Below are 14,363 nucleotides of genomic sequence, written 5' to 3'. Positions count from 1 at the left end.
CCTGATGTAGGAGCATCCAGCTCCGAGGAGACAGAAGGCGGTTGACTGTCTCGTAGAGTGAACAAGAACAAGCCAAAGACTACATGCATAGCTGGACAGGTTATTAGACTTGTCGTTGTTTTTGTTTTGTTTTTTTTCTTTGTTATCTGTTTCATTTTCCCAGAAGGTCGTTAGAGACCATAAAATTACAATTGTGAGTTGTTTTAATTTAGGAGATAATCAACAGTTAATTAACGTTTTTGTAAAAAGAAACTGGTTGGCAGTTATACAAGTTCTGGTTGGACAGTTCAACCGAAAATGGAAGCAGTTATGCTTTCCAGGTGTTAAAAACAGAAAAAAAATAGTGACAGGGGAGAACCTCCGGCACAAGAAAATGCACAGCAGAATAATTCCTCTGTAATACAAACAATCAAATATTTTACTTTTGCCAACAAATGACCCACTGTTTATTGTTCTATACGCATTCATGTTACTTTATGTTTTAAAACGCATTTGAAACGACAAGCCACCAAGCTGTAACCGGACACGAGAAGACCAGAAGGTGTTACTACAGATAGTCATTTCCCAGCAAACAAAACTGAAGAACCATTCAACTGTCGCCAACAATCAGGTACCGAGAATACATCATTCTGTTTTCATTCTATTTATAAGTTAATATAATACAGAATGCAAGGGAGGGAAAATAGTTTAACAACCATCGTTTGTTACAAACAAAACATATTACAAAACTTCCTGAGCAAACAGCACTCGCCCAGAAACAAATTCTTTCAAAATGCAGTCATTTAAATTATTACAACAGAGCAGGCTATACCAGCCACAGAACGCAGGAAGAAGCACGACCAACTACAACTCAAATGTTGCAACCATAACTGAACAGGAACCAAGACATCCAAACCCTCCATAACCTAGCAGCTAAACTAAGGCCGGAAAGACCCTACCCGTTTTGCGAAGACTGGTTGGGTTCGAACTGAAGACCGAAGGTTGAGAGTGAGCGAAACCCTCGGCAGCCAGCCACCATAGCAACCTGCAAAGTGGAAGAGGGTTAGTGCAGAACACAGGAAATGAAAAACGAGATAACACAACAAATGAAAGAAGCCACAAAAGTCATGAGACTTACCAGTAGTTGACAAGGCGACTCAGCGGAACCGAACCCAACAAACCAAGCCTGAGACAAGGAGCGGAACCGTAAGAAACTGTAGCAGGAGTGGAGACAGAGTAAAGCATAGAACCTTTGTTTACCTTTGGAGGCGAGGACGAACGCACCGAACCGGAAGCGCCAGAGTTGTGGATACCCTGTCACCGTTACAAACAACTAAATATCAGAGCCGAGAAACACCCATGTGACAGAAACCACCCACGAAAACAACCGACCTACCATCACACAGAGAAGGGAACCAGCAAGGCTGACGTGTGCATAGAAAGTTCATGCACAGAGCAGAGAAAGCCGAAAGCACCGACGAACCACAACGGGGCAGAGATCAAAGATAAGCACAGTAAACCACCAGTAAACCACAACGGAGCAGCGTCTAGACATCGAGCACAATTAACCTCCAGCAAAAACCACCACGGAGCAGAGCTTAGGGCCGAATACGGTGAACCACCAACAAAACCAACGGAGCAGAGCTCGAGTCGAGCACGGTGAGAAAACAAAGTGACACAAAAACGAGGAATAGGGTTTAACAAAAAGTGGGAGCATATAGACCGGGAGAACCGACAGGTGGCGACCCTCAACCGGAGAGGAGGGACAGCAATCATGACCCACAGATTGCAAACGAGTCAAAACATATGGAGATTTGATATCATTACACCTGGACACGACAACTAACCTAACCGAGTGTGGTCACCGAAGGGTCGAGAGGGCCTGTAAAGTATTGGCGGGATTCCAGTTATACACGTCAAGTTTCCACACGTTGGTAAACGTTGGGGGCTGGGCCATCAAAAGTGGTATCAGAGCCAGGTTGTCGAGTAGGAGCAAATGGAGGTTGGCAGAAGAGGAAGAGGAAGAGGAAGAGGAAGAGTGGTCCGGAGGATAGCAGAAGAGGGACTCCGTGAGGAGATTCGCGTTTTGCGTGAAAGATTGGAAGCAGTAGAAGCTGGGGGAAGGAGAGACCCAGCAGATGATAGTGATGAAGATGTGGCAGAACCAGAAGACGAGTTTGAAGGGGTGACACCAGAATTCCGGTTATTAAAGTCAGTTTTGCTGTCCAGTCATAAGCCAAAGCATGAGCTACCCACTTATGACGGAAGTTTGTCTGCAGATGTGTTACTGGATTGGTTGAGTGAAGTAAATAAATATTTTGAGTTTGAGGAAACCAGTGAGGACAAACAAGTGAAGTTCGCCGCCACAAAGCTGAAAGGACATGCGTCCTTGTGGTGGGACAGCATTCAGGCGGAAAGGAAAAGGCTACACAAACAGCCTATAAAGAAGTGGGCCAGAATGGAGGCAAAACTGAAGGAAAAGTTTCTGCCGAAAGACTATCAGATCATGTTGTATAGACAGGTGCAGAACTTGAAACAAAGAGGGATGACTGTTAAGGAATTTACAGAAGAATTCTATAAGTTGAATCTGCGAGCAGGGTATGTGGAAGATACCCCAGAAAAGACAGCCAGATTTGTGAATGGGTTGAGGGGGGAAATACTGGATGAAATCGGTATCCTCTCGCCCAGAACCTTGGATGAAGCTTACCAGTTTGCACTAAAGGCGGAGGAGAAAATTAACAGAAAACAAAATGCCAGGAGAGGAGTTGGAACTGGCAGGGGGAAAGGTAAGGTTTTCGGCAGAGGTAGAGGTACAGGTTCAAGTGAGGAAGGCAGCAGTTCTAAGTCTGCTGGCACAGTAGAGAAGGACAATAGCACTAGGGGAGGATGACCAGCTTAGCGAGGGCGAGGAAATGGTCGGGGCAGGGGAACTGTCCAGTGCTATCGTTGCCACAAGTTGGGACACAAGTCGTATGACTGTCCTGAAGGTGAACCGGTAGGTGGAAGAGGAGCTTATGTTGCTCAGACAGAGGATGCTGAGGCAGCACCTCAGGAAGTGGAGAACGCACCAGAGACGGGTGAAGCTTTGGTGTTGAATAAGGTGCTGTTAAAACCAGCAAAAGAAATTGCAGAACCTGACTAGCGAAAGGCTTTGTTCCGAACTGTTTGCAAGTCACAGGGTAAGTGCTGCAAGCTGATCATCGACAGTGGAAGTACCGACAATTTAGTGGTTGTAGAGATGGTGGAGAAACTGGGATTGAAAAAATTGAAGCACCCCACTCCCTACAAAGTGTCGTGGCTGCAGAAAGGACATCAACTGTTAGTTGATGAACAGTGTGAGGTGGAGTTTCAGATAGGCAGGTATTAGGATAAAATTATCTGCGATATTATGCCAATGGATGTCTGTCATATACTACTAGGATGTCTGTTATAAGTTCGTCAAAGATGGGATCAAGCACACGCTTGTACCCATCAAAGAGGAAAGTGCAGCTGAAACCAGCGGGGTAAAAGCATTGTTGATGGGGGGAAAAGAATTTATAAAACAGATTGAGGACAGTGATGTAAATTTCGCTGTCATAAGAAGACCAAAGGCAGTGATATTGCATACGCAGATTTCAGATTTGCCCGAGGAAATCCAAAAGATGTTGCAGGAATTTGGAGACATCGTGGTGGATGACCTTCCGGATGAACTACCACCCAGGAGAGGTATTAGTCACTGTATTGACTTTATACCAGGGGCAAGTCTGCCAAATAAAGCAGCTTATCGTATGAGTCCTAAGGACCATGAAGAAATCAGGAAACAGGTCCAGGAGTTGTTAGACAAAGGATTGATTAGAGAGAGCATGAGCCCCTGTGCAGTACCAACCGTTTTGGCTCCAAAGAAAGGACGAGAATGGCGAATGTGCACAGATTCCAGAGCTATTAATAAAATTACCGTTAGGTACAGGTTTCCCTTACCGAGAATGGACGATATGATGGACTATTTGAGTGGGGCGGCTTATTTCTCGAAGATTGACTTGAAGAGTGGATATCACCAGATCCGAATTAGGGAAGGAGATGAGTGGAAAACTGCTTTCAAGACGAATGAAGGTCTATATGAGTGGCTGGTGATGCCATTTGGGTTGAGCAATGCTCCCAGTACGTTCATGCGCCTGATGAATGAGGTGCTGAAAGAATTCATTGGGAAGTTCGTAATAGTTTACCTGGATGACATTCTGATTTTTAGTAAGACTAGGGAAGAACATTTCAAGCATGTTCGAAGTGTGTTGAAGAAGCTGCAACAAAACAAGCTGCTGATAAATCTGAAAAAGTGTACCTTTTTCCAGCAGGAGTTAGTATACCTGGGTTTCGTAATTGCAGAAAATGAACTGAAGATGGACCCAGAAAAGGTGGCAGCTATAGTCAGCTGGCCTTCTCCAAGAAGTTTATTTGAAGTCCGAAGTTTCCATGGACTAGCAAGTTTTTACAGGAAATTCATAAGGAATTTCAGTGAGATCTGCGCACCTATGCTGGATACGATCAAGAAGGAAAATCAGCGTTTTCACTGGACCGAAGCAGCGGAAAGTGGTTTTCAGATTTTGAAAAAGAAGATTACCGACAGGCCGATATTGAGGCTGCCTGACTTCAACAAACTCTTTCAAGTTCGTTGTGATGCCAGTGGAACAGCCATTGGGGCAGTACTTAGTCAGGAGGACAGACCAGTCGCATATTTCAGTGAATAGCTGAACGAGAGTAGACAGAAATACTCAACCTATGACAAAGAGTTCTACGCAATTATACAAGCGTTAAAGCATTGGAGGCATTATCTGTTAGGTAATGAGTTTGTTTTATTTACAGATAACTCTGCGTTACAGTACATTATGCAGCAACATAAATTGAACCATAAGCATGCAGCATGGGTTGAGTACCTGCAGAATTTCACATTTGTGCTAAAACATATTAGTGGGCAAGCGAACAAGGTGGCAGATGCGCTGAGTAGGAGGACCCTACTCTTACAAGAAAGTACGATGCAGGTTTTGGGCTTTGAGCACCTGAAGGAACTGTATCAAACAGATGCAGATTTTAAGGAGGCCTATGAGGCTTGCCAAAACCCTCTGTTGAGAAACAGTAGCCTGTGGTTGGACTACAATTTACAGGAAGGGTTGTTGTTTAAAGGAGGACAGTTATGTATTCCCAACTGCTCTATGCGAGAGAACATTATTCAGGAAAAACACAGTGGGGGTCTGGCTGGACACTTTGGTATAGACAAGACAATTGCACAAGTACGACATTTCTATTTTTGGCCAAAATTGCAACGGGATGTACAAAGGTACGTGAGTAGGTGCAAGGTTTGTCAACTGGCAAAGGGTCACAGTCAAAATACAGGTCTTTATTTACCATTACCCATTCCGAGCCGACCATGGGACTCCGTCAGCTTGGATTTTGTTCTGGGCTTGCCTAAGACACAACGGGGTTTCGATTCAGTAATGGTTGTGGTAGATCGGTTTTCAAAGATGGCGCACTTTATACCTTGCAAGAAGACCAGTGATGCTACTTATGTAGCCCATCTGTTTTTCACTGAGATCGTTCGACTGCATGGACTTCCGAGGTCCATCATCTCTGACAGGGACGTAAAGTTCACCGATCATTTTTGGCGAACCCTGTGGAAAAATTTGAACACCCAATTACAGTTCAGCTCCGCTTATCACCCGCAGAACGATGGCCGAACTGAAGTGGTAAACATGAGTTTGGGAAATTTGCTCCGGAGTTTAACAGGCAAGAATTCACGGACGTGGGACCGTGTACTAGCGTAGGCGGAATTCGCATATAACGATTCGCCTAATCGCAGCACCGGTTATAGTCCTTTCCAAATTTTGTACGGCATGCATCCACGCGGAGTGCATGAATTACGAGATTTGGGGAAGCTCGAAAAACAAAGTGCGGATGGGGAAGATTTCGCCCAAGCCATGAGCAACTTACATGAGCAGGTAAAGCTGAAATTACAGGACAACAGTCAAAAGTATAAACAACGAGCTGATTCAAAGCGTCGGGAAGTTCAGTTCAACGTTGGAGATGAAGTCCTTGCGTATTTACGTAAGGAACGGTTTCCAAAACGGGAGTACAACAAGTTAAAATTTAAAAAAATCGGTCCCTGTAAAATCATTCGCAAATTTTCTGCAAATGCCTATGAGCTACAGTTGCCACCAGGGATCGATATTTCTCCCATTTTTAACGTGGCCGACCTGTTCCCTTATGTCGCTGATCCAAACGACAACACAGCAGCAAAGCCACCACGGGACACCAGTTATGAGGAAAGTTCGTGGATGAGACAGATGCCAGCGGCACAACCCCTTGAGATCGACAGGATTATTGACACACAGGTAGCTAGGCGCACGCGCAGGAAAGAATATCTGCGATACTTAGTCAAGTGGAAGAACCGTTCGATAGAGGACAGCTCGTGGCTCAACGCAACGCAGATATAGAAAGTAGGCTATTCTGTCGACGACCTCATGGAACAGAGCCATGACTTTTTGCCACCCCGGGAGCCTGATGCAGGAGCATCCAACTCCGAGGAGACAGAAGGCGGTTGACTGTCTCGTAGAGTGAACAAGAACAAGCCAAAGACTACATGCATAGCTGGACAGGTTATTAGACTTGTCGTTGTTTTTGTTTTTTTTCTTTTTTCTTTGTTATCTGTTTCATTTTCCCAGAAGGTCGTTAGAGACCATAGAATTACAATTGTGAGTTGTTTTAATTTAGGAGATAATCAACAGTTAATTAACGTTTTTGTAAAAAGAAACTGGTTGGCAGTTGTACAAGTTCTGGTTGGACAGTTCAACCGAAAAGGGAAGCAGTTATGCTTTCCAGGTGTTAAAAACAGAGAAAAAAATAGTGAGAGGGGAGAACCTCCGGCACAAGAAAATGCACAGCAGAATAAATCCTCTGTAATACAAACAATCAAATATTTTACTTTTGCCAACAAATGACCCACTGTTTATTGTTCTATACGCATTCATGTTACTTTATGTTTTAAAACGCATTTGAAACGACAAGCCACCAAGCTGTAACCGGACACGAGAAGACCAAAAGGTGTTACTACATATAGTCATTTCCCAGCAAACAAAACTGAAGAACCATTCAACTGTCGCCAACAGGGCAAAAAAATCAAATCTAAGATCCGACAGGGACTACCATCACTGCATCCCTTGTTATCTGAGTCCTTAAATTACGTAAAGACCATTTCATGCAACCGGGCTTCAGATAAAAGCACTAGGTAATAACATGTATGATTAATGAATGCAAATCATGACATAAGAACTTAAAGGTGATGGTATGTAAAGGAAGTATTAAATAACATAAAATATAATTGTACTAATGCATATAATGTATGAAATGTGACTCTTAAAGGATATGGGATGTATTTGTGATGACATAAAACGTGTGACCTGATGTAGGCATGTGTTTATCATAGTATATAGATTTATAATATGATATGTGAAGGTAGGAAATATAGTTATATATTTGTTATAGGGTGGGGCTTATATCATGTTTTTATATATATTGATTTAGAGATCATGATTTATACTTATTACCCGTAATGCATGTAAATACACATGTTTGTTTTATACTTGATACATAAAAATAAATCTATACAAAAGTGATTATACAATTTCAAATATTCTTGTTACAAGAAAGTTGTGTGGTATTAATATTTGATATTCATAAGTTTATTAACTTTAAAATGGTTCATATTGGATTTTAGGTAAAAAGAGTAGCACTTTCATTCTTACAAATATCAAAAGAATTGTTATAGTACTTATACAATGATAAAATGTTATATTTAGAAGTGTAAAATTCATGAGTGTACTTTGACTTAGAATAAGGTATTTTGACCTAGAGATGGAATACTAATATCTATTTCCACAAAGTTTTAGATAAGTGGTATTTTGGAAATTTAGTGTACCATCCAATTATAAGTTAGATGGTAAGTATAGTTACAGAGTGGATATATATATATATATATATATATATATATATATATATATATATATATATATATAGTTTCTTAACAAATATTTACTTAGCAGGATACTATCAAAGGTTTGTAGAAAGGTTCTAAAAAAAATTTAAAAAAATTGCAACCCCTGTCAAAACCCTCCAACGTAAAGGAGGTAAATATGAACGGATTGAAGAATACGATATTACATTCACTAAACTTAAAAGATTGTTAACCAATGCACCAATCTTGTGAGTACTTGACATGGAAAATACTTTACTATATGTATCGATGCGTCCAAGCAAGGATTAAGTACAGTATTAATTCAAGACAAAGGAGTAATAGCGTATGCCTCAAGAAAGTTGAAGCCTCATGAAGAACTCTACGCCACACATGATTTAGAATTGGTCGTTGTAGTACTAGCGTTAAAGATATGGAGACACTATCTTGTAGGGAGAAGATTTATGCTCAAAAGCAACCATCAAAGTCTACAATATTTGTTTACTCAAAGAGACTTGAATGCTAGGCAAAGACGATGGAGTGAATTCCTAAGTATGACTTTGGAATTTCATACATTAAAGGAAAATAGAATATGGTAGTAGATGCCTTAAGTAGAAGATCACAAATATTTTGCCTCATACCTATCAAGGTAGATTTGAGGAAACAAGTACTATAACACCTCTTGAGAGAAAGTTGATATTTAAAGTTGAGATTTGGGCTTGATAGTAAAAATCCAAAAGAACCTAAGTTTGAGGGATATGAACTAGAAGATGATGGAATTTTGTGATTCCATGGACGGATGTACATTACTTATAATGGGGATCTCTGAGACACCATCCTTAAGGAAGCCCACAGAGTATTGTATTGTGCATATCCTGGTGTAAAGAAAATGTATGTTGATACAAAGAAACTTTTCCTTTGGGCAGATATGAAACGCGATATTTTCCAATTCATTGCAAAATTTCGTTAAGTTGGAACAAGTTAGAAGACTGGGTAATAATGGGATTGGAATTAATTCGAGAGATGGAAGAACAGATGAAACAAATTAGGTAACGATTAAAAGAGGCACAAGAAAGAAAAAAAAAAAGTTATGCTGATGCGCATAGGACAGATAGGAATTATGAAGTAGGAGATCAGGTTTTCCTCTGGATCAGACCAAATAAAAGCACTATCCGATTCGAAAAAGGAACGAAACTATCACCCCAATTTATTGGAACATTCAAAGTCCTAAAAAAAGTTGGACCTATTGCATCGTCTTGCACTGCCACCTCACTTGCATAAAGTTCATAATGATTTCCATGTATCCATATTATGACATTACATGGCCATATTTTGTATATATTTACTTTATGTTAAGTCAGATACTTAAAATTATTTTGGATTATCACATATAAAAATGATTTTTTATTTTGTTGATACATGGTATATATTATTTGCTTAACTTTTCTAGTACATAGTACATGTTATTTGCTTAACTTTGCTGGTACATAGTACATGTTACTTGCTTAACTTTGCTCGTACAGGGATACCAATATGAAGTATGTTATTTGCTTAACATTAGTGAAACATGGATACCAATATGAAAATATATTACATGTTTAACATTGTTGATACATGATATTAATATGAATTATGAATTCTATTATGGATATCATGTCTATAACTTTATTTTACATATCAAACATGAATGATGAGATGGAAATAAAAGAATGACTACATTTTAATATGAAAGTTAACTTACAGATATATGGGCTAGACATGGGCAAGCATGTTATATAAACGCAAAGATCAATATCATAGATAGTAACATATGTGAAATACACAGGAAATTTTATTTAAAATACAATTTATTTTGAATATAATAATGCATGTGTTATAATATGTGGACAAGTGTTTACATTGCAGATAACATCATTACCAAACTGACCACGTGACGACAAAACTTCAAGAACAATTGAAGATCAATGAAATTTCATGATAGAGTGTTGACCCTGGTCCTACTAAGAGGGGTGGAGGTATTTCCCATTGTTTACCCTCCAAAACCTGGAGTCATGGGAGTACTGTGCAAGTCACACTCCCCTAGACGTGTGATGATGACTGCCAGATGCCTACTAGGAAATCAGGTCGATATAATTGACACTGTCATCCTTAAGGTTTATGTATGGTTAGATCAGTATAACTGACGCCATGGCATACTCCAGTAGAGGATGGATAGGATGGGAGTGGAAGAGATTAGGAAGGATAGGATGATTAGAGAATAGCTTGGGAATCCGGCTGGGGCAGTGTATGACTATTATATTTGTAAAATTATAAATGTTCAGAACACAAATTTTAAGTGCCCTCACAATAAAACACAATTCTTACATAATTATACTAATCACTAAATAATTACTGACATACTATATAAACCATAACTTCAGGACGAAGTTTTCTGAAGGGGGGGTATATGTAATGACCCACCTACAATTACAAAGGGAATGTGAATATTAGCATGCATACGAGGCATGCATATGATAGCTACATGTGCATGCATCGTATGCATTGCACTAGTATACGTGTTAACTAATTATGAAAATTCCAATAAATGAATTACCGAGACATTGAGTAAATACCAAACTCAATAGAATATAATGTATATATTAAGATAGGTTACTTACTATGAAAAACATCATTAACATATTATCCAAAATAAAAGTAAATACAAAGTGTTATACAAAATAGAAAGTAACTATAATATTATGAATTATATTAACCAAATAAGAACTTTAGCATAATATTATATTAGTTATTGTTAATTATTAAATATAATAAATGAAATTATATACTTTGTATTAATTACAATATAAGGGAATTTAAGAAATATGATAAATAAAATTAAAAGAACATAAAACTATAACCTTTTAATAAATTCAAAGAATTAAACTTGTCGACTAAGCACATTCTCTAAAGGTGAATAACCTACTAAATCAAATCTTATGACAAGGTTAAAAGGATTGGAGAACATGTTGAGTGACACATAACAAAACAATGAGACAGTGAAAAGGGAGTAAGACGTGATTCAGAGAGATATAAGGAGGAGGGATACGACTTAGACGGGGGAACTGGTCTTTGAAGGAAATGGAATGAGGAGTTTTGGAAAAATTACAGACAGTAGGAAATTATCATAGTATCATTGAGCTTATAGAAGACATCTTGAGTTGAGTTCAATTGTTCTTGAAGTTTTGGGCACGGGGGCCAGAGTACCTCGAAATTGAAGTACTTTGGAGCTAGGCATTAAAGTTGTGCTCAATTTGGCAGGGAGGTTTTCGTTGTTTTGGTAAGAGTCGCAACAGAGCAGACAGGTTGGTACTCAATAGAAGAATGGATAAATTTTGTATTAAAATTTCATATTTGTGAGTAGAAATATTGTTAAACTCTGTTTAATTTCGAATTTAAGGCTTCACATTTTTCTGAACATGAATTTGCTAGACCCTGTTAAATTATGAATTTAGGGCCCTTACACCCTAGGAGCTCAAAGAGGGGAGGAAAAGTTGGCTCAATGTTCTTGATCAATCCTGCTCTTTGTAGATCAGAAACATATCATTGTGTTCATATATGGTAATCATCATATCTCAATAGCAGTTGTCTCTTGTTCATACAGGACATCAAATCAAATATCATATTAGAACAAAAATAATCATATATATCACAAAAATGATACCATATTCATCCTCCCTCTCAAGGAGGTGCTAATCACAAGCCTGAGCTTGTCTCATACAACAACATTGTCTCAATATATGAAGGTATCTCATTCCCAGCTATATGCAGGATTATCTGCCAATCGGTTCCCACTTTTTTCATCATAATGTATCCATGTCATATCCAGATCATGCTCAAACAACTCTCTAAGGATCTTATTCATCCTACCTCACATCTAATCATGCTAGCAACATTGCACTCAACCTCGATTGTGCTATGGACCTTTAATCCAAGATATCATGGCAGATATCATACTAAGGAAGCATCCAAATTTGTTCATCTCATCAATAACGATCTAATAATCATCAATACACCCAAGTAGTCACATATCATAGGAAGATCGTCCCAGGCAAGTATCTTGAAGGTTTCTTGGTGGAAACTCAATGTGTATGAAGCAGCTTAATCATGAATCGACTCAGGTTCTATGCACTTCATATATATATATATATATATATATATATATATATATATATATATATATATATATATATATATATATATATATATATATATATTCTATATATATATATATATGTATATATACATACATACACACACACACACACACACACACACACACACACATATATATATATATATAGATATATATATATGTGTGTGTGGATGGATGTTCAAAACGGAACACCAATGCTTCAATCAACTGTCAATTTCCAAGTTGAGTTCAACAATATCTCTTCACAACTTCTTGAAATTCAATCGGAATGTCCAAGTATTTGCATTTACAATTTCCAATACTTCTTCAATAGCTTCGAAATATATATTTTCTTTTCCCAACTTCAGAAATTGATTCATCATGCCATGATTCATTATTTTGAGATTCAGAAGCCATCTCCCTCTTACTTAGGTCATTAGAGGCTCATTTCCTATAATGAGTAGACCATCACAATATAAAACCAAATTCAAAATAAAATTTGTACCTTGGAACACTTCTGAAGTAGAGGTTTGGATCAACACATCATCTTGGCTTCACCAGATAAGATGCGAACATATCTGGATCAAGGAGCTTGCTTCATGTAGTTCTCTCTGCAAACATAATACTTTTCCAAACCAATATGCTCAGACTCACAATATTGTACAATCAAATAAACTAATTCAACTTATCAAAGTTTAGATGCCAGATCAAAACCAATATCAAAATCATCAAAATATCACAGTATCAAATTCTTTAGACCAAGTTATAGGTAGAGCTCTCATCAAGTCATGAATTCATTTATTATCGTGCCAACAAGTTGTCATAAGAAATATAAATCCAAATTTCATCAAGTCATCCTCATGATAATAATATAAGTCACTAGATGCAATTGCATGCACCAAGGATAAGTCATGGAGGTTCCAACCATTCATGGAGATAGCTTCATGTTGAATCACAACTCTCAATACTTCAACCAATGTGATAAGAACAATGAGGCCAATACAAACCATTATCAAATACCAATATTGGCAACTAAAGGTAATTGTTATCAATGCAAATCATCAGTCGTGAAGTCAAATCATTAGTCATTAGTTCAAATCTTAATATAGTGAGATCTATAGTCCAGAACATATTTCAACATCAAGTCAAAGTTCTAAGTCATTATCAATCATCATGTGAAAACTCCAAACACTGCTCATCTATATTAATAAGAAAAATCATGTCAAACTCTTGTAGCACAAACTTCAAAGGTTAAATCATAATGACATATTGATATGCATATCCCAATCACCCACACACACAAGTTTAGTCTACATATTCATATTATAGTAAGTCATTCAAACTTCCCTGCTCATAGATCTTTCTATTGTTAGCTATATGTATGTAGGAATGACATATTTCATGTGAACATCTAATTTCATGCACAAAACTTCATTTTTTGTGTCCTGTAGGCATAGTCGCATCCATAGGCCATTATCTGTGCGGTTGGGAGACTCCAATGTTGATTTTGGGTAGCATCGGATGTGATCTAACTCCGAAATTTTGTGGAGGGGATAAAATTCATGAGATCTCCAAGATCCAGAAATCATTTGGAGAAATTCCACCCAGATGATGAGTTATTAAAATAATTAATATTTTTAATGGGGTTCCTAAGTCTAAACTTAGGAAAATAAAAATATTAATGAGTATTAATAAATATATGGGTGAGAAGCTTCTAACAGATGAGGATCAAGTCTGTTATAATCTTAGTTGTTGATTAGGGACTTAATCTCGGCCATTGATTCATCAACAGGAAAAGTATAAGAGAAGACTTGAGAGTCATTTGGAGACACACTGGGCAAATACTCAGTAACCCGAGGGAAATCAATTCTCAAGGAGAAGAAGTTCTATTTCAGTGGGAGAGTAGCAGGGTGAAGGAAGAAGAGGGTATCAACATCATTTAGAGACTAAGGAAGAGGTGATGCAGAGCATATGAGAGATAGCGCAGAGGGAAGATCAGTCAGACAGCGCAGTGCTCACGCAGGCTGACACAGAAGTGACACAGAGGAGGGTAGAGGGTCTCCAGGCTGTCAGAACTTCTCCATGAGGAGGAGAAAAAATGTCTCAGGTGTTTCTCTCAGAAGTGTCTCAGTATTATGTATAATCTTTATTTGTAAAGATATTGTTGTTGAAGAATAATAAACAAACCCTCATCTGCTGCACCATTTTTCTCGTATTGGGTTTTTCCGGGGACAATTG

At 38.4% G+C, this 14,363-nt stretch overlaps 1 protein-coding gene across 1 annotated transcript; it reads left to right on the top strand.

Moving 5' to 3' along the window:
• The first annotated feature begins 5,840 nt into the window (after positions 1-5,840).
• LOC149247999 (uncharacterized) lies at positions 5,841-6,440 on the top strand. Its single transcript, XM_089446865.1, has one exon. It carries the CDS (start codon positions 5,841-5,843, stop codon positions 6,438-6,440), a length of 600 nt encoding a protein of 199 aa, XP_089302991.1.
• The last annotated feature ends 7,923 nt before the right edge of the window (positions 6,441-14,363 follow it).

Source organism: Pinus tabuliformis, chromosome 7 (genome assembly GCF_031772625.1).
Source record: "Pinus tabuliformis cultivar Carrire ecotype Pingquan chromosome 7, CPIR1, whole genome shotgun sequence".
Lineage (NCBI taxonomy): Eukaryota > Viridiplantae > Streptophyta > Pinopsida > Pinales > Pinaceae > Pinus > Pinus tabuliformis.
Note: the sequence above shows the minus strand (reverse complement) of the source record. Positions and strands in the feature narration are given on the sequence as shown.